Source organism: Maylandia zebra, linkage group LG11 (assembly GCF_041146795.1).
Source record: "Maylandia zebra isolate NMK-2024a linkage group LG11, Mzebra_GT3a, whole genome shotgun sequence".
Classification (NCBI taxonomy): domain Eukaryota; kingdom Metazoa; phylum Chordata; class Actinopteri; order Cichliformes; family Cichlidae; genus Maylandia; species Maylandia zebra.
The window spans coordinates 3,036,709-3,063,442 of NC_135177.1; the positions used below are offsets into that span (position 1 = coordinate 3,036,709).

Below are 26,734 nucleotides of genomic sequence, written 5' to 3' on the forward strand. Positions count from 1 at the left end.
TTTTAGCAGAAAGGCTTTAGGAGCAGGTCCGTACATATTCACGTGCATATTACATTCAAGAATTTACGCTCATTCTTTGAGTACATCTCAGTATGCTGTGTGGTATAAGTGCAACATTAAGCAAAACTGAAACCATTATGTAAAATCCATTTAATTGTAGCCAACCTTAAAAAACTAAACAGCTGATGCTGTATATCTGTGTAAACAGAAGTGTTCTCACTCTCTCAGATACACAGTAGGTGTAACTGTAAAGAAAGTCATGCTTGTAAGGCTCCACTTCATATCACATTTAAATTCGCTGGATAAATTTTACTTTTATTCACACCTGTATCCAAACAGTTTTGGGTGCCGACACCCAGCCTTTGGCTTTTAGTATGCTAGCCTAGCCAAGAACAAACAGCCAAAAAGCAAAGTGTCCTAATCTACCTTTAGCGCTCTTTAACGGAGCGTCGTTATCTATCTGCAAACAGTTTTGCAAAGCCGGCGCGTCCGTGTACCATGGAACCTGGAATGGATTTTTTATTCAATTAATCCTTTTGTTATATGCTTTGTGAGTCCCCCAAATGTAAGAATTTAAAAAAAAAAATTTAACCAGAACCACTGTCATTCATTTACAATCACTAAACTTCAAAGTACTGACATCCTGCACTTTGCTCTCACAAACAGCAGTTTGGAAAGCCCAGAGCAGCACAGTGATACTCACAATCACCATTAAAAAGAATGACAGTAAACACTATCATATTCTATAGTGTGCAGCTGTTTAGTGCTATATTGTAGCGTTATACTGGTGCATGAGTTACATTTGAGGGGAAGCATAAAAAGCCGTGTGCATGTGTTGGTGTAATTTGTCAGCGTATTAATGGGAATGTGTGCACAGGGATTAGGCTGCTATCAGTGCAGCTCTCCCAGCCTGCCAGGCTTTAGGCCTGCTTGGACAAAGAGCCTGATTTCAATGTAAATGCAGCAGCTGAGAGGACACAGCGCTCTCGGTGGGGTGACTTCCACCCTCCACATGTGCACGCGCATGCACACACACAGCGAGAGAGAGAAAGCCATTAGCCCCAGATCAGGGCACACACACACAAAATCCCTAGAATAGTAAATACATCTACTTTGTATCAAACCTTTTTCGATGAAACGTCAAGAAATGAAACACTGGAGAAAGTTGGTGACGACTAGTTGAGGAGCTGCTGCGTCTGCTACATATATGCACCTGTCAGCAATTACAGATCTAATCTGGCCCACAGTGCACTGTTGTGGCCCTGTGTTGCTCCATCATTAGGCCAACTATTATCCCCATGCCTGGCCTCTGCACCTCTTATTACATGCAAATAGCGGCGCTTTATCTGAGCCCTGAAAGAGAACCCCCATCTCTAAAGAATGGGACACCCTCTTCGCCCACTCAAAGCCATTCCTCCATCTATTACTGGATTCTCTGCTTTAGTGCAGGCGGCACAGATCTCATGGCTTCGGTGTTAAAAGAAAGGCCGTGGTGGTCGGCAGGATGCAGATCAGTGTCAGACAGAGAACTGTGCGAGGGAATAGCTAATGACTTTCATGTTGTTTGACATTTTTGTGTTCTAATAGATAAACTTTTTCCATTACATCACTGTTTGATTTTCTTCTTGTATTTATGAGAAAATCGGCTGATTAGTCTTATAAAAAAACCAAAGATGTACAAATATGATTCGACTCACTAATAGGAGCATGAGTGAAAAATAAATCCCACTGCAACATCAGCTCTTGGTAAAATCAATTATAAGAAATGATCCAACAACATTAGGCCCTTGCATGTGTCACATATACAACGAAGATACATACATATGTATATATATGGACAGATAAATATGCAGAATATATTAACAAAGCATGAACTGAGAGTAAACATCCAGGTTTTAGAAATGGTTTACTACTGTTTAGCTAGTTATCCTCTATAAGGCCACACTGTATGCACAAAAGAATAAACTGAAACCATATTTGATCATATAAAGACATGTAACTCTGATAAAACACGACCATAAGCACTTGTTCCACATGTCTTGTTAGAAAATATTAACTTCATAGCATATCCCCAAAGCAGCGGCGGCCTGTGGGATGCTGTGCATGCCTTACCCAAGCTACTTAGCTAACAGCGCATTCAAGCATTTCAGGTAAGACTACAGATTTTGTGTTTATGAGTGTTGACCTGTGTAGCGTGATTAAATATTATGTGTGTTCAGAGGAACAGCAAGTCACAGATATTCAAAAAAATGCCGTAGCTAGCACGACAATCCCAGTAAAGTGTTGCAAACGTCAGTTGTGGTCAGAGAACAAGTGGCCGTGTTTGATTTGAGAACACACTACTCAAATTCACATGCGACACAAACAAGTACTACTTCACATACTACACAAGCAATATAGCGCATGAAAATATCCATATCATTAAAGTTTCACCTTCTGTCTGCATGTTCCATGTTATTCTTTTGAGAGTGTGTTACTTCATGCTGCTTCTGCTGCAGCATACTGTTTGCTAATGAGCGCGTACCTGTCAGGCAGTCGTGTGCAGGATGCTGCCTCAGGTCAGTGTTTGCTGCCAGAGGATGCCTTTCCATGACTGTTCCTTCGTGCACACACCTGTATGCTGTCCCCGCTCTCTGTCTGCAGCTTGACATTTGGTACGGTGAAGATAGAAGACACTGCAGGGGGAAGAGGACGCGAGCGGATTAGAAGTATGTAGGCTGACAGCAAGAACATTTCCAAGTGAGTTGTTGAAGATAGAGATGCTTATTAAAAAGTGAATATTAGAATATTTATTTGCAGCAACAGTTTTCCCTGCTTTAATATTTGTGTCGGGAGGAACTGGATCTTTAAATTGCTTCGTGTGGCAAAGCTCATTTCAGTTTTAAAATGACCATTCCAGTGATAACACAATCAGTTCAGCAAATGTCAGAAATATGTTCCACAATTAATGCCACTGGTTAGTTTGAGTTCATTTCTATACACTATGAGTTTCAACTTGCAGAGACTCGCAACCTCGCTAACTGAGCTAATGCCTTTTAAAACACACGTCCTCACTGGTCTTTAAGGTTTTAATAAATGTTGTAAAAAAATGACACAATTGTGTGAGTTGCGCTGAATGTGTGAAAGTTTTACTGTTGACTTTGGGGTGGAGAAGTATAGACACTGCAGAAAGAAAATAAACCATTCTAAAATACCACTAGAGCCAGTAGCGCACCCATACCAATATCTTTAAATACTGGAAAAATGCTCTACTTCAGCCTGTCTTTGCAGTTGTCAGCGTAGCGTAATCTTCTAAACATCCAAGAACTCTCAAAAATGTTGAATATGTTTACTGATATACACTCTGTCATTTGTTGCGAACAACATAGCTCAACAATAATTGCAAAAACTGTCCTACACCCGGAAGAACCCAGGGTCCACTGCGCCTGCTTAAGGTCTGACAATGGGTCTGGATCCTGGTGCCCAACAGCAGTCAGGGTCCTGCTAGTCTAAGAACTTCTTCAAGTACTTGTATTCTCAGACCAGTCACCCACTGCCAAACCACTCATTCTGGTTGAGGTCGCAGGTAGCATAATCTTTTTCGCCAGACTCCTTCATTCTGTCACGTATGCTCAGTGTAAACTTGCTCTCATCTGTGAACAGAAGGGGCACAAGTCCCAGATCTGGGACCTCTCTGCATTGAATCATACCTGTTATTAATCTCTGTCTCTCTTCCACAGCATGTCTTTATCCTGTCTTCCTTCTCTCACCCCAACCGGTCGTAGCAGATGGCCCCGCCCCTCCCTGAGCCTGGTTCTGCCGGAGGTTTCTTCCTGTTAAAAGGGAGTTTTTCCTTCCCACTGTCGCCCAAGTGCTTGCTCATAGGGGCTCATATGATTGTTGGGTTTTTCTCTGTATCTATTATTGTAGGATCTACTGTACAATGTAAAGCGCCTTGAGGCGACTGTTGTTGTGATTTAGCACCATATAAATAAAATTGAATTGAACCTGCCACCCTCATGGAGTCTGTTTCTGACAGTGCACATGAGTAGCCTGTGGGGCTTATTTTGTGGGGCTTTAGCAGGTCATAGGATGCTGGCCTTCTATGGCCCTCTGCAGGTCTGTCTCCTGGTGTCTCCGCCACACTCTTGGGACTAGCATGTTAGACGCAGCACACCCACTTGAGGTGTCATGGATGGATGTGCAGTCCTGGAACAACTGGACGACCTGTGCAACCTGAATTAGGTGCAAGCACGACCTCCTGCTATCAACAGTAACAGGACATGAACGGAATGCAAAGCTGGAGAGAGCAACGGTCTGTGGTCACTAGGGCTGCCACGATTAGTCGACTAGTCACGATTACGTCGACTATCAAAATCGTCGATGACTGATTTAATAGTCGACGCGCCGTTTGAAGCTTTGTAAGATCACAAAAGCCGCAGGAATAAGTAGCAGGATTTAAGAGTGTAATAACGGACTGACACAGAAGATGGCAGCACTGCATGTACAAGGATGCCAGCTGCCGTTAAACCCCGAAGAAGAAGAAGCTGTGTCCCAGAACTCATAGCGCAGCCCAGCTCAGTTTCCAACAATGGCGGCAGCTAGTTAGTTTTAATATTACTCTTATTATTCTTTCTGGGTCACAAAATAAACGTTTAACATATTTTCAGGCGAGAATGTAGCTGTGTAAACCTCAAATATCTGCTGCTGTTTATGACTACGTCCACACGTACACGGGTATTTTTGAAAACGGAGATTTTCTGTTTTCGTTTTAAAAAATAATCCCGTCCACACGTAAAGGCAGAAATGAAGGAAAACGCTGCTATGAACATGCCAAAGCAACAGGTGGCGATATATTCCTAACCGTGTAGAAATGTTGACCAATCAGAAGTCTAGAAGCCTCGGCGGGAAATAGTAAACAAGGATGGGGCATAGAAGCAGAACCGAGTCGTATGTGTGGAGGGACAGTAACTGTGTGTGTATGTAAGCATTTAAACACTGCAGAGAGTAGAATTAACAGTAACAGTATTGTAGAAATTCATTTCACCGAAACAATAACGTGGCGCACAGTGTGACGTCAAAAACGGCGCACACCTTTGACGCTGCGTTTTCTGCGTTTTTCTCGTCCACACGTAAATGCAAAAACTGAATTTTCAAAAATATCCACCCTGGCCGGAGTTTTTAAAAATCTCCGTTTTCAGTGACCGAAAACGCCGTTTACGTGTGGACGAAAGGTGCAAACGCGTAGAAAAATCCGCGTTTTCAAAAATACCCGGGTACGTGTGGACGTAGCCTATATCTGCTCAAGACACCACATATTTTCAAAAGCGCTCGGAGACGTCTGTTAGCCACCAGCTCGATAGCTAGCCGGGGGCAAGGCTCACTAGAGCCGTGTGAACACCGGACTCCCGGCAAATCGTTTTCAAACCCACCGCCGTCTTTCGCTGCTCAGGTTAAACATGATATATGAGTCACTTAGATCACTTAAAAATGTTATTTGTAATATGTAATGTTATATTTTTTTTAGTATTTTATTTGTTCCTGAGTAAATCGGTTTGGCTGAGATTAAAGTTATAGTTTTTACACAGCTGAATAAACGTCAAGCAGACAGCTGATTATCAGAAGTGTGAGATGCTCGAGAATTTACTCCAGTGTCCTGTTATATTTTAGATAGCAAGGAGTTTATTAAACTTCACAATCTGCAAATTTCATTAAAATTTAACAAACTATCATCTTGTCTTTATTTTTAGTTAGCACTTAACTTAAACACTTAAAGCTGTAAGATAATGATAGTTAAATAAGAGCAGATGCTGCTGGTGCAAGAAGCTGAACGTTTTACGTCCAATGGATGATGATCTGACTAGTCGACTATCAAAACAATCGTTTGTGGCAGCCCTAGTGGTCACCACCTCAAAAACATCCTCTTTTTGATTGTTGTCCACTTTCAAAGCAGGTGAAATGGATTCCCACTGGCCTGTGTTTACATCCTGACTGGACAGACTGGTATCACTGAAATTGAAAAACGTTGTGTTACACTGTGACGATCGAGTCTTCCCTTAAGTCTCCTAGGCAGTTTCTTGTGTGGATGAAGACAACAGATACCGCTTGGAAATGGAGTGCCACCGAAATATGTCACGAAACCTTAACTGACCAATCAGCATGAAATGACCAAGTCTTCCTTTTTCGCTTCAGACACATTATCGATGCGGTGTTTAAGAAAGCTACAAAAAGTAGGGGGTTCATTTAGCTCTTTATTTACTTGTACTGACTGACCCCTGAGCTGGGATAGGCTCCACCCACTCCAGGCTTTTAGATAAGTGGAAGAGATTGGATGGATGGACTGACCCCTGTTGAGCCCTCAGCTGAATTACAGCTCATTTCTATACAAAGGACTTAATAGGAATGCCTTCCCTGGATTCAGTCCAAACAGAAGAAGGAACGGTGACCATTGTTTGCAGTTGTGAAGCCTAAACTGCACAGCGAGGCAGATGATTATTAATCATCAAGGGAATTTGGGGGGATGTGAGATGAAAACAGAAGAAGAGCAAACAGCGTCAGGGTTTTCAAACTGGTCGAAGAGCATTAGCATGTTTCATTTTTGGTTAAAAATTTGTAAATCAGCGTGGGGATCCTCTATCTTTGAAGCTCCTTTGGCTCCTTGTCTGGAAAACAATAAGATTAAAAAGCTGCATTTATAACCAAATTCCTCTGGGGGTGGGAAATGAATCGACGCTGTCCATTGTGAGGAGAACACATCTTCATCTCTGACTCTGAAATAGTTGCAGAGTTTTGCCAAGAGAGCAGTGGAACTGGAGGACAACTGCTGTGTCTCAGTACTTTAATGTCTGTTCCACATCCAGCCCTGAGAGAGGGGACTTGTATTTTGCTTATCCAAAGGCCTTTGCACTTTCTCCATGCACTGCCAGACACCCACACACTCTCACTCAAATCAAATTAAAAATGTCACAAGGCAATCCGCACAGTTAACAGCAACCTCGGGAGCTCCATTGTCTCAGTAATTCTTTCATTGTTCGCTGTAATCTGTCTGGGTATTGTCTGAACAAATCCATAATACACAGGATAATAGAGCGCACAGTTGACCATAGAAAACACATTGTTCGTCAGGGAGAACACGAGACATTTCCTTGACTTTCCTTTGGCGTGTTTGTCATTAGAAAAGTCAGGATCTCTTTCATTTGGTTTATTTTAACTACACGGCAGTGCAGCATGTTTCTGGCGGACCGTTCCCATTGGCTCCTGTTTCTGCCAAACAACACAATCACTATGCTGCAGTCGCAGCCAAATACTCACAGCTGGAGTAATTAGCCACTTCTTTATCTCACACTCACTCTTCATTTGCATAATTTTGACACATCCTTCCCCCACGATACTGAGATACCATTTTCCTGCTTATCCACTCCTGTCCTCATTTTCTAAACTCTTTTAATTCACTCCCATTCTTCCCTCAGTTTGCGCCGCTGCTTCTCCTGTGGCACACTTGCATGCCGAAAAGAGAGAGATAAAGCGAGCATACAAAAATCAAAACGAGGCATCTCTTTCCTCTCTCTCACTGACCGCTGCCTTCTGATTCTTTTCAGACACGACAACCTGCTGGGTGCTGATAACAGGATTAATAATACTGAAAAATCCTAATCGGGGGGAATTAAAAATGCAGTTCTGTCATTAAAATAAGCAGCGCGTCAGTGGTGGCACACTCAGGTCTGCTGAGCAGGCTTTTCACACTACTAATAAATTACAGCGTAAGGGATTTACACATGTATCTGTAGCTTGTCAGACAATATGGATAGGCAGTCATCTCTGACATACTTTCAAGCATTTCTGTAGGATTAATTGAAACGTAGCCTAACTGTGAAGCTTTGCCTAAAGCCGCTGACTGCTGCGCCCAAAATACACGAGCTTCTAAAATGAAGATGCGTCGAAAGCTGGGGCTTCTTTACAGAGACACGCTCTCTCTGGGCAAAATCAAACTCAGCGTATGGCAGTGGACAGCAGAGGTCCAACTGGGCCTACTGTCTCATCGGCATCCACACAGCTGCCTTCTTTTCAGGCATAGAGAGAGACGACTACGATCTACGTGAGCTGAAGAAAGCCAAAAAACGGGATGAGAGGCAAGGCAAAAACATCCTTTTCCACTTTTCAGAGGCTTCCAAGAGAGAGCCTTGGCAACAAGTAAGAGACACACAGAGGTGACAGACAGGTAATAAACACACACCTGCACCTGAATCACCCTGACCTGCAGTAATCATGGAAGCAAAGCCACATCAGAAGAGGGGAAATGGGCACACGCACACACACACACACGGTGCTAACCGCTGCATCATCGCATCTGTGTAACTGTTAATATTTCTACAGTGTGTAATTAATTAACAAGCAAATTAATGACTTAATTGAGCATTCAGCACAGCAGACTCCTCAGTGCTCGCAGTCCATTAAATTAACATCACACCTGACTTGAATTCGGCTGAATCTTTGAAGTTCTCTGCGTCCGACCACTGTGTGGTTCATGTTTTACGTTTTCTGTCCACTTGCATTTCTGTGCATCTGTGATGGACCAACACTGACCTAACACTTTCAACTGGCGTATGAAATTGACCCGACACTGGTAATGAGAGCTGGGTTTCCAGCTTTCAGCGACCAAGAACCAAAGGTGGCGTATCAGGTCAGGAGACTTGTGGTTTGTTGGCATGCGTATGGTTTTGTGCACCCCGGGCTCACACTGTCAAAGAGAAGTTCTGTGCAAACTGCAGCTGAGCTTTTTGGACAAGCTTCACTAACCGCCCACACTCCCCACCAGACATTTTCCTCTTCATCACATCCTGTACTATTCACTACTGAGAGCCTTCCTACTATTATGTGCTGTTCTATTGCACAGTCATTGATATTTTCTATTCCGCACTAATAGAATACTGCACTATATGGTTCTAATGTGTACAAATATATACTATATTCTTGCATTTAACTAACTCTGCATCATTAAGCTGTCTGACGGCACCGTATGGCTGAGACAGCTGCAGCTGGGCTGTGGGGTTATAAGGAGTGTCTTCGTCCTTGCAGTTCATTTTCACAGTCAGATAAAAAAAGTAAAGCATTGTGTGTATAACATGTGTTCAGAATTGAGTTATGACTCCAAGCACAAATGTGATGTCTGATGCAAAATGCAGCAATTCAATGCAGAGCATTTTGAAATGTGCTAATTGTCACCGAGAGCTGTGTGCTGGAGCAGGTTCTGCAGAACACGCTGTTAATGATTAAGTTCAGTGGTTCAAACTACAACAATTAACTTCCTGTTATTTTCAGAACATTGCAATGGATTTGCCTCATAGTTCTCAGGAGCTGATGCTAAAGCTAAGCTACATGTTAGTGAGCTTCTGTATAAACATAGCATAGTTTTTTCAGTTTTCCACACTACACGCTCACACAAGCCGCACACTGTCAGACGTGTTGGCTGAATAAACAAACACTTGGATAATCGATTTTCAGTGAAAAATGCTTGGACACACATACTGAGGAAAAGCTAAATCTCACTGCTGCATCCAGACTTCCATCTCTGCACGGCCATCTTGTTCGGGGGGTTTGAATACAGCTATGTTAAAACTGAACAACAAAGACTAACATTGTCCAGCTGTTGTTTTTAGAGTGTTTAATTTGATACATAGCAGTGATTTTTTGATTTAATATCACGTGACTGACAGACACTTGCTTATGTCAGGTGAAAGAAAGAAAAGCGTGTCCCTTCAAATTTAAATGACTCGTCTCATGTTTCTGTATCTGTTTCATAGCCTGTTTTGGATTTTTTCCAAAGGATAAAGTTAGAAGACAATCATGGACAGTCATGACTTGAACTGATTCATGACGATGTTTTAACTGAGCACAGACCTTTTTATTTCTTTAGTGAGCAGACAGCATTGAAAAGGACACAAAGTTAGCAGAGAGCCTTGAACTGGCTTTTCCTTGGGTGTGGGCAGGATCTCAGCGGTCTCTATCAGCACTGTATTTCAATACATGGTGGCAAATGGCTGCGACACTGCAGGCAATGATGATGTGTTACGTACTGTCCTGCAGCTCCCAGAGCCGTGGAGGAAGGTTGCTGAAGTATTCATGGTTCAGTGCTGCCTGAGCTGACAGCCGGTTCTTTGGGAAGCACTGGAGGAACTTGGAGGCCAACTCCTCAGCATGGTCCACATAGCCCAACCTTAAACACACAGTTACACATAGTCAGACACCAGAGTGACACCGAAAAGACACGTGAACAGTATATCTGGAGATACATTCATTGGAAATAGGCAGTAAAGGCATCCAAGTAAAATACAGTCAGTTTGTTCTAAACACAGACAGAGCAACTTTCTCCAAATCACAGAGTTGCTGACAACAAGCAGCAAGCGGTTTAATTATGCTGAAGGTTTGCTGACTCGAGAGGAAAAACACATCTAAGAAACGCACACATGCAAAAGCTCACACCTTTTTCTTTTGAGTCTGAATCATACATGTTGACTGGGTCACCGTGAGAAACAATGAAGGGCCTCATTAAAGAAAGACTGTGTGTGTGTGTGTGTGTGTGTGTGTGTGTGTGTGTGTGTGTGTGTGTGTGTGTGTGTTCGTTCGAACTGGGAGTCACTGAACTCCTGAACCAGCCCAGCTAGCAGCGCCGAGGGAGAGGAAAGATTGAAAATAAGCGAATAGCAACAAATTCAGGCAGTAATGAGGCATCTACTGCATTAAATAAACATGATGTTATTCTGCGCTGCTCACCGGCCCCACGCTCGCAGTACTCAGAACGCCTCTCATGTTCTCTGGGTTTCTCGTGGCTGAGTCCCTAGTCAAGCACTCTGACAGCCACTCCCATGACTCTCAGAGGGGATCTCGACTCAACTTATCAGCGGAGAGATGCAGGGAGGATAACTCTCTGTTCAACTCATCAACGCCACTCAGAACAGAAGCAGAGATAAAGTTAATGAAGTCCATCAGGGCCTCTACAAGCTTCTTTCTCATACTGGGTGTAACTTTACTGAAAACTTTGAAGACAAACCAGACAGTGTGTGAAAGTGTACCGATAGATTAAGGCCTGCTGTTCTACGGTTTTGTGTTTTAGAGCCAAATGATAACATTAGGATTAAGATGAAAGAGGTAACAGCCATGATTTTGTGCAACTATTTAATATTTTGGAAGCTCAAGCAGACAAAATACCACAAAAAAGGTTAAAGAAAGAGCTTCATTAAACAGAAAGCATCCAGGTGTCATGTTTTGCTGTGTGGCAGGCAGGCGGAAAGACCCAAATGACGGACGATTAAACTCAAAGCACAACTTTATTCGCTGGATACACTCGCCATAAGAAATTACCTCTACAAAAGACTCAAAAACCTTGTACATGAACTAGAACCTAAACTGGACTCAGGAAACTAAAACTATGAAACACAGGCAACTGAGGAAACATAGGCAACGCAGCGACTCGTGGGATACAGGAAAAGAAGAGAGCAGACATGGGAACAGAGACTAAACACAAGCTAAGGGAGGAAAAGCTACGATCACTAGGAACTGCTCTTGGGTTTTTTAGTCTTTAAAAGGAAGAAAAACTAATCAGGCCTATTGTCCAGGCTAACAGTAAGAAAACGATAGTTATTTATATTAAAGAGTGTTTTCTAAAACTATGCTCTTCAATAATCAAAGTGAATTACACACTGTGGCTGCTGTTAGCAGCACTAGCACCAACAACCTCGTTTCCTTGCAGGTTCACATCCAAACACCTGTGTAAAACATGGTTACTCATCGCTCCTGCTCAGGGATTATATGTTGGTTTTCTTAGTGGCAGTCTGAAGGTAACCCTTCATTCTTTACTGGAAAAGAGAGAAAGCGCACTGCTGCCTGCTAGAGCTTGGGACTGTAACATCCTAGACCTCCACTATCCCACCTGTACAGTTTACAGGTGCAGCTTGCCAGTGTTAGCAGATAACTAAACACTTCATTCGATCCTCTAAATCTGCGGTCCCCACCCCAGAACCAGTCCGTGAGCTGTTTGGCACCGGGCCGTGAGAGTTGAGGCTCGGGTGTGGAATTTATGGTTTTAAGGGTTTTTATCGCTAACTCGGTTTCCCTGGGTTTTTTCCCGTGTTGTAGTTGTGTGTCTTATTTTGAAAGGAATATTTACACGTTACCATAGCGACCAGAGAGCATTAAGGGGAAGAGAGGAGAATAATACTCTCAATGTTGTTGGCGCATTTCAGGAGGACGCTGTGAATAAAGTTACAGAGTTACACAGTGAATTCACGTTTATTATTATATTTACAAAATACCACAGTTTTTGTCTTCGTCATATTATTTTATTTTATAGACCAGCGGACCGTCGCAGACCGGCCTTTAAGGTGTTGCAGTCCGGTACCAAACGACTCACGGACCAGTACCGGTCCGTGGTCCGGGGGTGGGGGCTGCTGCTCTATATATCGTCCCTGCTGGCTACAATACATACATCTGAATTTTCACTACCACACATGAGTGAACAACATGTAACTGAAGCCACACCAGCTCACACGTTGCTGTAACAAAGTCCTTGTCCAGTGTTGGGGAACCAGGACGTCTTGATGAGAAATGAGGCTACTAAAACTAAGGCATGAGAACATTAAAGTAATAGACAAAGAAGCACCTGGCAGCTCAGCGCTATAATATTGAAGCTGGAGACCCAGAAGCTGCAGCACAGTGGAAGCAATTGTGAGCAGTATGGACCAACTGCAACAGCAGCTGCATCTACTGAGCTGAAGATGAAAACTGTGGCCGAAGTCAAGGTGGCCTCCAAACCAAGAGCATCACTCCTTAGGTCACCGATAGTTAGGGCTGGGCGATATGGCCTAAAATCCACATCGCGGTATAATTTGAAGCATGTGCTGTAACGATATATATCACAATATATTCTTTTCTTCTGTATAACGTATTTTCCACACTATAAAGACTTAAAATCCTTTAATTTTCTCAAAAATCGAGAGTGCCCCTTATGTATGAATTCTGGTTGTGCTTACTGACCTCGAACCGATTTGGGCAGAAATCTGTTAAAAAATGTTTTAGTACAACTTTGGTAAGCCGCACTGCTTGATGGCTCGTCAGAGCATTACGGCTGCCGTAGTGAGGAGCTTCGCGGAGTAATCTGAGTCCAAAACTCCGTCAGCTTCAGGTCCCAAAGTCAAACGAACATTGAGAGTTAAAAACGGTCTAAATTCTTTCATCTTTAATAAAATCATCAGCGTTGCTGCTTTACCAGGTGTAACAATTAAGTTTAACATCCATGAAAACAGAATTTATTAAATTTAACGGAGTTAGAAGTTAACAGGAAGTTAGCTCGCTAGTTTACACCTAAACATGACCTACCATGTTCTGAGAGATTTTTGAAACTAATTCAAACGTACAGCTCTGTTATCACTTCCAACATAAATGAAGACAGAAAACTAAACAGCAGTGGCGTTTGCAGGTTACTGAAGTTGGACTACCTGGTATATAATGTTGTGCTACGTGATTGCTAGCTAACAGCTATGTTAGCATAACATTAGCTGGAGGATGAACGCCAACTTTTTTCCACTTGATAAAAGTTAACGTGAGGGATTCTGGTGGTCAGGGACAAATGCAATCGCATAGCAGGATGCTATACACGGGGCAAACTTCAGTCAGGAGAACAACTGAGATCATTCATCCACAATACGAGGTTAGTTATTAATATACTGCAACAACATGGGAACAGAGCAGCTGTGAGAGAATTCAGCATTAATGAATCAATGTTACGGAAGTGGAGGAAGCGCAGTTTTTGGCTTTCCCCATGTTTCAAAAGTGCTTCATCTCTTTGCTATGACTGTCGCCCGCCATAATTTGCAGATGATAATGGTTGTAGCCGCTGCGATGCTTTCGACCAAAACAGGTGCAGCTTGATGACATCATCAACATGTGCTATCGCGGTAGAGCGATATAGTATCTCTATCGTTGGCCAAATTTATATCGTTTCTATCGTATATCATTTATATCGCCCACCCCTACCGATAGTCCAATCAGAGGAGGCGCTTGCAGATCTGCCTATTGCAGATCTATATATCATCCCCACCTCCAGTTTCACTAAAACTGAAAAATTGATATAATTAGCCTGCTTTTCAATCAGTCAGCAGATTAACTAATAATCTATACTGAGATGAAAACATGTCCCCTGGATGTAAACAGGGGACACTAATTTATATTACTGTGAGGTTAATATGACCATGTCCCAAACTTGCAGCTGGAATGATAAACTCTACTGCATTAAAAACAAATCTTCCAGTGAAACCTTATGAACGTGCCTTTGTTTAGTCGCAGTCTGTAAGTGAAGCTGGATTCAGGTGTTGTCTTTTCTCTGCAGGCGCACAGAGTGCAGGCACATAGTTGTTGGTGTGAAGTCTCCTGGATATCAGTATGTTGGCCTTTGAAAGCTGCTGACGCATGGTAGGTGTGCATTCCTTTCTGCTATTGCTGCCAACTTAGCTGAGCGAACGAGCCAACATCTGCATTAAGATCGATAGTGTCTCCTGTGGCTATCAAACAGATCTAGGTGATGACACATTCACAGCAGGCTGAGGCATTCCTTCTTCACTGGAGCATGGCAAGTGCTTTTTCATGGTAATCCATCAAAATAACTACAGGAAGGACTTTCGAGAAGCGAGGGCGAGGAGACCACCTGCCTCTATTGTCTCGTCACCACAACTGAAAGTAGCAGAGGAGACCTTTCATCTCGGCCACTCGGAGCTGTTTAGGTAGAAAGCTTTTGTGTTTTTTGTCTGAAGAATTTCTATGAAATGCTTTCACCATGTCTGACTAATTTAATGACGAGATTGTTGAATAAAAACCAAGTGTGAAGGCAGCAACACATGACCAAACAGGCCCCAGTGCAACTGATCTGAGGATAGTAGTAGTAGTTTTCCACCTCACTTTTCGTTTAATAAAGTAATTGTAGTACTCCGTGGTGAGTTTTACCACTGGCATATACTCCTGCTTATACTTAGTCTGTGCACATCGCAGCAACCTCATGCACAAAGACTACCCATCCATGTTCCTTTAGTACCTACAGACCATCATTTAAATGTCAAAGCCAGCCTGGGTTTTTATGTGTACCCCATCTTCTAATGCAGGGGTCTCAAACTTTATACATAAATATTTAAATAACAGATCTGATCATCCAGTTGTTCTCCCTCTCGCCTCCAGGGGCACTGGGGTTCAACAGGTTATGTGTTTACTGTTTAATTTCTTTGTGAGGTATGAACGGCCATAAGGGAAATTTGTAGGAAAAAACTGCAAAACTTGTGCAAATACAGTTAAAAGTAAAGATTTCTGCTTGTGGTTGTTTGTGTTGAGCGGCAGATCAAACAAGAATTATAAATGGCTTCCAGCGCACGTTCAGGCCTGCGAGACTCATTTAGACACTCGATATCACTGACATGCAGACAGATGATAATTTTACGTTTTAACTCATTTATTCACTTCTCTCGACACGCTTGTCTTTAAATCGGGCTTCACGTCTCTCTGGCCCGTACCACAGAACGTCTGCCCCCCTTCCTTCTTTCACACAATGGTATGATCCCAGTGTGTCGTTGCGTGTGATTGGCCACATGGTGTGTCGCACCCCTGCCTGCATGGATTCACAGCAGGGCTGAAGTTTCGTCTCCCACGTACTGTTGGGATATTAATAATATGACATTTTTAATGGGCCAGATGTGGCCCGCGGGCCGTACGTTTCACACCCCTGCTTCCAACAGGATAATGCACCATGTCACATGTTCAAATCATCTCAAACTGGCCAATCAGACATCAGCAGTCACCAGATATAAACTCAAACCTTTGGAACGGTCGAGCCACATCATGCATGTACAGATCTTTGAGGAACCACCGTCCATTTTGAATCTATGCCACAAAAAAGGTCTGACGAGGTGTAACTAATGAAGTGTCCGCTGAGTGTATTTTTAGGCCCTAGCAGCAGTTGGTGTGAAGTGAGGAAAAGATCTGGTTTACATTTCATTTGCATTTCAACAAAAACCTTTCATTTCAAAGCTGCTGTTGTTGCTGCGACCTGACCACAGCGCCGTGTTTTGTACTCTTGTCACCTGTGACACAGACTTTAAATGCAGTGATTTAACAAAAACTTTGCCTCTGGCCTTTGGGGGAAACAACTGTACTACAATACACGTCAAAGCACACAAACACATAAAACCCCCATAGACACAGATTGATTTCCTGTCCATCAGCCGTCCGCATTTTCACAGCTGGAAGAAAAACAGTGCAGCAGAGAAAAATGGCTGATGGAAACCAGAAACACAGAGAGCACGAGGGGGTGAGCCAAGTCTCAGGGCAGGACATAGCGAGTTCATATCGAATTCACCGTTCCCTGGACTGTGATGAAAGGCAGTTGAGAGGAAGTGATGGCCATTAACATTCCACCTCACTTTCTTTCTGCAAATTTTTATTTCCTCCTGGACTCGAGAAAATCAGGAGACTGGGAGGGACCGAGGAATCCACCGCAGCTAACATTTATGTCTGCTTTTCATTTGTCCTCGGATGCTTCAGTTCACTTCTTTAACCTCCTAGGACCTGGCGTCCACATATGTGGACATCACATTTTGGGTTATCTAGACCAAAATACTCAATTTTGCCTGATATCCACTTACAAGGACATTATCCTGCTACTGTTCTATCAACATTTTAAACGAATATCTTCATATGTGGCTCTGATTTTTCTTAAAAACAAAAATAAAGTAAAAAAAAAAAATCTGGTAATTCTTTGTTTTTACATTCATCGGGTCCCAATCAGCCCGAATAGCAAAGAGAAATTAAAAATGCTGCTGTGGAAGAGTTCAGGTCTCAGGAGGTTAAAGGATCCTTCTATTAAAATCATTATACTCTACATTAGTTGCTTTCAAATCAAACCCATCCAACTGAAATACTTACTCTGAGAACTTGTGGATCAACTCTTTGATATTTGGATCCTAAAGTAAGCCTCTCAGAAACACGTCGAATTTCATACCATATAAAACACCAACCAGCCAATGAGCAATTAACTGTAAGTGTTGGGGTCAAACTGATATCCCCAGCTGATGTTACAACCCAGCGTATAAGCTTAAAATCCCAAGTGTTTCAGTTACTAATCAGTTTATATTATGAACCCTTTCATGCATGAATTATGACAACCTCAATCAGGATTTTTATCCATCTTTAGGCATGAAAAAAAGATTTTTGAACTTTATTTTTTAAATGTACTTTTCAAAGAGTTTGTTACATGTCCACTTAGGTGGACAACAGACGTTCTGACTTATGAATTTAGTATGGAGTGGCACATCAGTGTTCAACGTAGTGGTTTATGTGCAAGTATACCATCAACACTGACACAAATACACTCTAAAAAGTAATTCAGAGGCTTAGTAAATATCACTATAAATATAAGTTAGATGAGCCTGATAGACTCTGTGAATATCCTTTTAGTAATTATTTGAGTTTGATGAGCTGAAATAAATGTCTAAAATGTTAACATATGTGTTTGTGTTAATTAAGGTATTTATTTACATTTATCTCAGACAAAAAATTCAGTATGTGGTTCACAGAATACCTTCTTTGCATGTGCCTAATATTTCTGTTTAAAATTGAATCTAAATATTTGAGAATTATGTATCTATACTCATCAGTATCTTGTTCTAAAATCATTAATTATTCAAATCAATATTATTTATTGTCAGCAACTACAACTGAAAAGTGTAAGTAAAACACGATAACGTGGAGTAATTGAGTACCATGAGCCTTTGTTTTGTTCATTTTGTTTTTTAAATACTCTGAGCGTTTGTGTTTGCGCTCCTGGTTTGACATTCATCCTTCAGGTATGTGAGGCTTTGAGCTAAAAGGGGAAAGGCTCTTGTCTTTTTAGTGCTTGTTTATTTCGAGTTATTGCCGTGTTTATGAAAATACATTTTTCATTTGGAAAAATGTTAACATGTGGTCATTTTTCACACATGTATTATGAAACACACGACTACATATCAGTTGGTCTGGTTTAGACTTAGACTACCAGTGAAATATAATAACATTCATATTTGAATGTTAGTATTAAGTACAATTTTGATTACGTTCAGTTTACAATATTAAATAAATGGAACAAAAATATATCTATATTTCATGTTTGTGTAACAACTACAATTATTCATTTCAACTTCATATGTTTAAGCTTTAGTTATTCAATTGATCAAGTATATTGAACAGATTTGACTGGTTTAAAAATGTAAAAATGTCAGTTTTAGTTTTTAGAGTGACAAGAAAACAGCCGTTGAATAGCTGTCCACTGTAGTGCCCACTACGTGTGAAAGGGTCGATATTAATTTGGGGGTAAAATGTATAACTGCAGCCAGGAGAACACGACGGCGTGGAGCATGAAATAAGTGCTGCAGGGATGATGTTTTGTATGTCATCCCAGACGTTAGCATCACTGTGGCCCCCTTAACAAAGAGCCATGCTTCTGCATTATCGTGTAACATTAGCTTCACACGAAATAAAAGTGTATATGATCATTTCCATAAGGAGAAATAACAGTTTGAAGCATGAATACACATCGTCAGAAGTAAAACAGCAACATTAGGATCTAAAGTAAATGAGACCATTGAGGTAGAAGTCAGCGTCATCACCACGAAACGTTTGTATTTTGTATCATACGACATTAAATGTCCTCAACGATGTCTGTACTCTCTCTGATCCACTTGTTAACAAATGCATATTATATGAGAAACTGTGAAAACATGTAAGGGTTACACTGAATAAAGACATCTAACCAAGAACTCATCCAGAAAGATCAGTGATTTGAAGATGAGGGAAGCAGAAGCTGAAAAACCATTTCCAGGTTTTAGGACTTACTGTCCAAAGATAAAAATCCAAGTGTAAATTCGAAACTAACTCCCTGGTTTTCATGTCCTGGCACTAAAGAGCACACACTGAGGGCATGTTTTCTAGCTTTGAATCTTGTTATTGACAGTTATCATTATAAAATAAAATACACTGATGCAGATGACTCTGGCGATAATTCATACAGCGGCAGAATGTTTGGCACATCATGGGAAGTAATTTGTGGCAGATTCTTTACTTTCCAGATTAGAGGCGCAGCAGATTCTCTGGGGATTAAGGATGACCTGTGTAATTATTCCAAATCACAGGAGGCACGCAGGTCTTAGCGTCCTGTGTGATGACGGCTTTAGTTAGTGACGACGAATCTTCGTTCCAGCAGCTATACTTTGTGATTGTAGCTGAATAGACAGCTGGAGTTTTATAGAAATCACTTCCCTGCTGCTTATTTCAAATTCCCTCTGGAAAACAGTCACACTCCCCTTTTGCCCGCCGTTGTCTCCACTCCAGATGTACGCCTGGGGCAAACAGTGGCACACATCTGGGAGAAGCCCTGACTGCCAAGCCCTGCCCTTTTCCTGCCTGATGTCGCACAACACAAGTCACACATATGATGTTGCAGTAATGCTGCATGCAGGCTTGTACACACACACACACACACACACACACACACACACACACACACACACACACACACAAACAGCTCACTTACTTATTCCAAGCTTGTCTGAGCTTCTTTGCGCTGTACACTGTAAAGCGGTCTGCAACGAGAAAAAAACAACAAGCAATTAAATGGCTGCACTAAGAGCTGCTGCTGGGTTAATGACACACACCTGCTAAAACACCTTCAAACCAAACTTCTACGTGCACGTCTCAGCAAATTACGAGACATAGATGCTGCAATAATTAATTGCAAACTACGATTTTTCAAATAGTGGCAGGGCCTTAGCTTAGCCTCACAGAGAAGGCCGCCTAGTTTCAGATCTTCCCTTGTGTTAATTGGCTGCTAATCTCCACCCAGCACAGCTCACTGCTGCAGTGTTGCTATTGTGTTTCTGTCTTTTTCAAATCGGGCCATTTTCACTTCCATATTTTTATTCTTGGATTCTACTAGAGTAGTTCTGCAAGATTCAAATCAAAATAATAAAAAAGAAATAAACATAGCCTCGGTGCTTTTAGTTCCTATTGCTTTAAGGCAGCTCCCTTTTGATTGGCTACCTCTTAGATTTGGACACATAGCAGGGGCTGTTTATCTTTGATGATCATGTCCTATAGAGACACACGTCAAAAGAAACTGCATCAAACTGAGCATTTGCGGTATAAAAATGGCAGTAAAACATCTCAAAACCTGCAAAAATATATATTTTGGTAAAGCAAGTACTTTGAATCGGTTAGTGCTGCAGTAACTAGCTTGTCAGACTTTAACTGCAGCTTCATGTGAACCACAATCAAAAGCTTAAATACATTTAGTTTGGGATCCATCTCAATCTTCTTTGGTTCTCTGGCTCTGCAGGCAGCACCTCATCCGGAAATACATTTTTCGGTCCCACATTTTAAAACCAAAGCTAACAGTTTGCCACAAAGGCAAGTTCCTGCATTATACAATCACACTCATGAAAAGTGCAAACACAAATATACATGCAATGTTGTACAAAGCTGGCCTGTCACTGTAAGTTATACCTTCAACACTGTGCTCCTCAGACTGAGCTGTGCCGGACAGTTCACCGGATCATCTTAAAGGAATGCAGCCACAGTCAATGTAATTAATTCTTTGTCTGAAATCTTAAAAATGTGTGCTGTAGTGAAGGCCTGCGACGACCAGGCAAAACAGCTTAATGTTATCACACAAAGTGTTGCTTTGTGTATTAGTTTGCCAAAATGAGGACTGGAAAATGAATGAAATCCTCTTGAGCAATGCAGTGTGAACTATGTGCCTCTGCTGCAAGGCCAAACCACATTAAATTGTCATATTTGCAAGAGGAGTTTGGTGAAGCAGTGTCTGCATGCTTCTGCAGCTATGATCGCTATGCTGTGAATGTGTGAAGGCTCAGCGCTCTTCTCTTAATTACAGCCAAAACTGCCATGTTGGCGTGCAGTCAGCTACTGTACAAGCTAGCCAGCCACCCAGTGAGCTAGTCCGTCTGGACTCCCACACTGTTGGCCTGATCCAGCTAGCCTGCAACCAGACAGCCTGTTCCAGCATCAGCCTGCAGCTTGCAAGACAGCCAGCAGTGGGTCCTGTCGCCCAGGCTGGTGTCAGGTGCGCCGGCGTGAGCTGACCAGAGCTCGCTGAGCACCAGGGGAGACGGCTCCAGCTATCAGCAGGAGGAGGGGTGGAGCCAGGCTGTGCTGGTAAAACATGCATGCTTCAAAATAGTCATAATTTTGGATATTTCGAGCATACTGGTGCAAATGTTAGTCCTTTCTTTAAATACCACAAAACATGATTATTGAAATGTATTCATTAATATGTCAGAATCACAGCTCAAATCAACCAGAACCTTCATTATGCTGTGTCTGAGGTGTTGGTCAGACTGTCTGCATGTTTGTACCTGTGTGCACTGTGCAGCTGTGTTGCAGGTTTTATATGCGCCCTCCCTTCAAGGTTTCATTTTCAGATACGCAGTCTGAGCTGGACCATGACTGAGACCAAGAGCGGCGGGAGGCAGCTAAAGGGAGATATGGCTGGAAGTGAGGAAGTATCTGTGGAACCTTTTCATTCCCACAAAAATGTGGAAAAAAAAGCGGCGCCTTCACTCAAGGCCAAGCCGCAGCATCGTGTCTGAAAGTGCAGCGATGTATTCAGGTTGGAGCGGGACAGAAAAGAAAGACAGGAAGGTGCTGCAGAATTTATGTGGAAGTAACAGAGAAATATGTGACGGATCCTCGGCACAGCAGTCGTGTGTTTTTGGACAACGGGCGGCTGAGAGGAGCTCAGTCCTGCTGAGGAAACTCTGCAGACTGACGCAACACTGCCACCTGCTGCTCACTGCAGCCTCAGACATGTAGACGCTCGTTTGTATCTATACGTTTCAAATACTGCAAAAAATCAAAGTCAGTAACAGATTTTTATTGTTACAAACCTAAAGAAAAATACTCAAGTAGTTTGTCTTTGCATCTGTCTTCACACTTTAATCACAGACCTAACTCTTTACCACTCAGTGTGTCAGCAGAGACTGGTTTTGTTTCAGCACCATCCACTGCTGGTCTGCACACAATATCTCCACAGAGCCACTGCAGCTACTCAGCTGTGATTTCCATTATATTTGTTTTAATGAGCTCTGCTAGTGATCTGCTTTATTCATATGTCCATCTCTTTATCTGCTTATGTCGGCTAGCCTGTCATTCAGTTTTGTGAAAGTGTTAGCATACAGCACAATATCATTCAGATTATGGAGGCTATAGCTGTAGTATAACACCTGCTATCATTAAGGATTACCGTTCTCCTGCTGTGGTTCATCTTTTGGGCACTTCTTCTTTGATCCTCCAGTTTCCTCTGATTTTTTAAGGACACACCTACTAAGACTTCTTAAGTTTTTTTGCTAGTAACTCTTAAGAATCATCTTGTTGGGGCTATTTCATGGATGACAAACTGTGTTATTGTTGAAACAACATGCTGCTAATAACAAAGTACCTAAAGATTGTCTAAGATCAGTTTATGCCGTGAGCACGTTTTTACCTAAAGTGATTAATAAATGAGAGAAACAACCAAGCAAACACAAATCCTCTAAAACTGGTCAGATACAAAGCCTAGAAAATGAGTAAAAAAACAGTCGATGTCCAAAGAAAAACATGAACTTTATTCCTGCCACAGTGTAGATTAGAAGATTTCAGATTAGACCTGAAGTGCACTTCCAGGAGATTATAGTTCAATTTCTCCCTTGTGCTTAAAAACTGCTCCTGCATTATCCTCAGGTTGTAATTGATGTGCACTCAGAGGCATTACAGGGCTTCACAAGCGTCTCACTTTTTCCCGTGTTTGTTGAGAGCGCAGCCACAAGAAGCCCTGAACATGCACTCGTCATATGAAGAGACGCGGCGCTCGCAGGCTGGAGCCAGCCAAAGCCGGGCATGTGTGTACATTTGTGTGGGTGAGACAGCAGCACAGCTGTGCAACACAGTGTGCGAGAGGCTAACAAGAGCCAACTGTCGCTGTGGCCACAGGATGCAAAGTCACATTAGTATGGGTTGTATGTGCATGTGACCACGAAAGCCACCCCAGTAGGTTTCTAATTGGCCACTGGAGATAAGAGGCTGGGTCACATACTGTAGCTTTGTGATGCCTCACTACCCCGAACCCTCGCGCTAACCCTCTTGATGTCCATCCTTGCCTGTCCCCTGTTCTCAGCTCCAGCTCTTCTGCAGTCCCTCTATTCATGTCCTATCTAAAAAGCCCTAATGAGCTCCCAGAAGGCATGGCTGCCACCCCCTCTTCTGCTGCTGGTGCACTAATGGGGTACAGTGAGCTTTTGGTAGGTGGCAGTGTTGCCTCATATTCATGATAAGCTTTGGAGTTCTGAGAATGCACACAACAGCGTGACAACCAAGTCGCAACAGCTTCTGCGGCTTTCCTCAAAACCTGGACACTAAAATGTGATCTTGTTATCTGTCGTTCTGATTCTGTAGACTGAAGAGTTAGCAGGACACCTGCTTTCAGTCAGCAGCACCGGCATTGATATCGATATTATCGATATTTGGATCAATCTGCCCGCCCCGTCAGTCAGAATTAGATAGCCTAAAGTGTTAGCATAGAGGCTATCTTTAACCGCACACCAAACAACTAAAGATACTAATGACAGTAAAATTTATGCATAGCGGCAGTATTATAGCATCTATTACATAGATACGGTTTCAGGCTAACTCTTTAGCATCTTGTTAGATTTTATTGTACAAAGTGTTGATGCCTGTGCAAAAGCAAGCTGTATGCTAACAGCAGCCATACAATGGTCACAACAAATGGCCTCAGTCCTCCTCCAACACTCTCCTTTGTTTTTATGTGATCTATGTATCTTCAGGGTAGCACTGCTACAACATCAGACTTACACCACAGAGACAGAGTTAATCATGCATGCCATGATTTTTGCCAGTGTGTATATTAAAACTATACTAAGATCTGGTAATTACCTGGTTTAAAGTGAGGCAGGGAGTTAACACCAGGCCACATATCCTCAGAGGGAGTGCCAAGGACCTGAAACAGACACAAAGAAGGAAAAGTGATGATTAGGATCATGTTAACCTGACGGAGAATGACGCACATGTTCTTTATAAGCATTTGCATCATATCTGTTTTAACTGCAAATATAACAGGTTACTTTGTGGTTAAACACTATATAAAGTATTACAGCTGACTGCTGATGTGAGTTCACATGATAAACTTCCAGTACAAAGGCGTCTCCTTTCTTTGGCAACAGTCACGATAAGTGCATCTTTTCTGGGAAATGGAGCTCTCACGCACACAACCTGGCTTTAGGGTGATCGAATACAGAGCAGCGGACATGCCTTTGACGTGATCCATCATACCATAACAACATAATAGCTTCCAGATTGCCCGCTTGGTCTGATCTACAACAAACTCATATGGTAGAAGTGTGGAACTGCTGCATGTCTCGTCCCTCCGTGCAAACACACAGTGTAGGTGCACTGTGGGATAAATTAGTTTCAGATGACAGACAAAGAAAAGCAAAAATTGAGTGTCTCTCCACAACTTTATGTGATTAAACAGCTGATGATGCTTCGCCCATTCCTTTGACTCGGGTGTGTCGCTTTAGTGACTCAGATTCTCAACAGTTCCAAAACACAACAAGACAAATGATGTGCTTAAAAGGACAATATTTTATTTAATCAAGAAAATCAAAAGCATTTCTAAAAGGTCTGGAGCTTGTGTGTGGACATTAACGCTTTAGTCTAGTTGCAATAATAGAAACGTCCACCAGACGGCAGTAGGGGACCATAAAGCAGCCTGGAGTGGAACTTGAGGAAAGGTGGTTCCACACTGAACTTCATTAAAAATGTTTCACCGTTGCATTTTTAAATGTGTTTGGAAGCAATGTTCACACAAGGTAAGACTCTGGCTAAGAACAGAAGGGAGTACACTGACTGCTTCATCGCTGAAAGCAGTACAAAATCCTTCAGTTAGTCCTCACCACTGACCTCCATCGTTAGATCTGTCTTCCACTAACGCTAGATTGGTGAGCATCACCTGAAAACTGCACTTCCCCCTGATAGAAGCTGTCAGAGAATGGATTTCTATGAGCGTGATCATGATAAGATGGGTGGGTGGGTTTAGCAGGACATGAGGTCGTGAGTGTTAGAGGGGTGACTGAGGGGCCACGTGACAGGATCTGAGTTTGGCTGGCAGAGCTGGAGTCATTTTGCATTATTGATGTATCAGTTCTGTGGCCTTTGAAGTGGAGAGGGAGAGCTGGGTGGAGGGCTGGATGTGAATGTCAGAGTCTTTATGAGGACATCATGCCGGGGAAGCAGACGAGCAGCAGCACAGCTCAGGGTCTAGTCAGTCATCCGTGAGCTCGCTTAACACTTCTCCGTGGTGGTCCCTCAACCAGATGATCAATAACCCCCAATGAACAATGAACACAGTACAGCTAATGTGCTATAACAATAATGAGCATGAGATGAAAGTGTGTGATGGTTGTAGGGTGGACGATGGAGGACACGCTGATCGAAAACTGTTTAAGACTTGCTACAATCTCATAGTCTGCAGATCGTCTCCAGTTCACAGATCTTGTTGTTAAGCTATCAATACAGCTGTTTCACCACATAGTAGTCATGTTTTACTTTTTAACTCTTTAATGGTGATGATGACGTGTGACTTCATCACTGCCACTGTGCACGACGATGCTCTTTTAAAGACAATAGACCACATGTGTGCACAGCTTCACGGCTCTCGGGCACATTCTAAGCTCAGTCTTAATGTGATGACACAAGCAAAAATGGAACAAAGGAGGTCAGTCACAAGGACCTACTACTTTCGCTCCAAGGCTTTTCCAACTTCAGCGCAGAGATGGATGTTTTGGACAAATAACGGCTGCTGGCTTCCTGTGGGGCACAATCCCCCCTCTGTATGTCCCACATGGGAAAATAAAACCCCACACCCCTCCATCTTTGCTCAGGCAGTAGATTGCCATGCCTGCACATATAGAGTAATGGATATATGAAACAGCCTGCTGAAATGGAGGACGGGATAATCCATCGGGGGGGCAGGTTTGGTCTCTACACATCTCTGAATATGAGGGAATGTGTGGAGAGTGTATGGAGACAAAGACAGAGCATATAAAGAGAATCCCTGTGAGGTCACAGGTCATAACCCTGCACGCTGCACTCATACTCTGCCACACATACATATAATAAACCCCCCAGCAGCGAGGTTACAGACCACCCATTTGGCCAGACACAAACAGTATGTCTGACCTTCACACAGCGACGCTCTTAATTCTGTTCATGCTGCCAGACAGAATGAAGAGGTTAGAGAGACGTGGCGAGACAATGAACGGGTCAAACAGGCTCCTCGCAGTGAACAAGACAGCTGGCATATCTGGGATGGGTTATGCTTAATTTGCGGTACAGCGTTGTGACCGTTGGGATAGATATCTGTCTATGGAGAGCCTACAGGGAGGCCACAGAGGAGCGATGCAAATGTGCACCTGTGCAGTCCAGAGTTTATCAAGAATGGGAGAAACATCGGAGAGAAAAACATCAGCGAGTGCAGAGGACGCTTTTCAGTGGTTCTCATTGAACGTTAGGACCTCGCTATTCGCAGTGGTTGGCTGATGAACCAACAACGGCACAAGCCAGCGTCGCCCACACAGCAGTAGCACCACATACTTTTCCACGGCTCCCTGTTTCAGCCCAC

The 26,734-nt window shown here is 42.7% G+C and overlaps 1 protein-coding gene across 5 annotated transcripts in view; it reads right to left on the bottom strand.

Annotated features, from left to right (window-relative positions):
* cdk14 (cyclin dependent kinase 14) overlaps positions 1-26,734 on the bottom strand; it is a 240,196-nt gene that overhangs the window by 51,014 nt on the left and 162,448 nt on the right. For all 5 annotated transcript variants that reach the window (XM_004571298.3, XM_004571301.4, XM_004571302.4 and 2 more), the window contains 4 exons: positions 23,989-24,052; positions 19,577-19,625; positions 10,053-10,192; positions 2,525-2,675 (listed from right to left, as the gene is read on the bottom strand). In XM_004571298.3, the coding sequence (XP_004571355.1) occupies positions 2,560-2,675; positions 10,053-10,192; positions 19,577-19,625; positions 23,989-24,052 (369 nt within the window). In that variant the 3' untranslated portion in view covers positions 2,525-2,559. The remainder of the gene's footprint in view (positions 1-2,524; positions 2,676-10,052; positions 10,193-19,576; positions 19,626-23,988; positions 24,053-26,734) is intronic.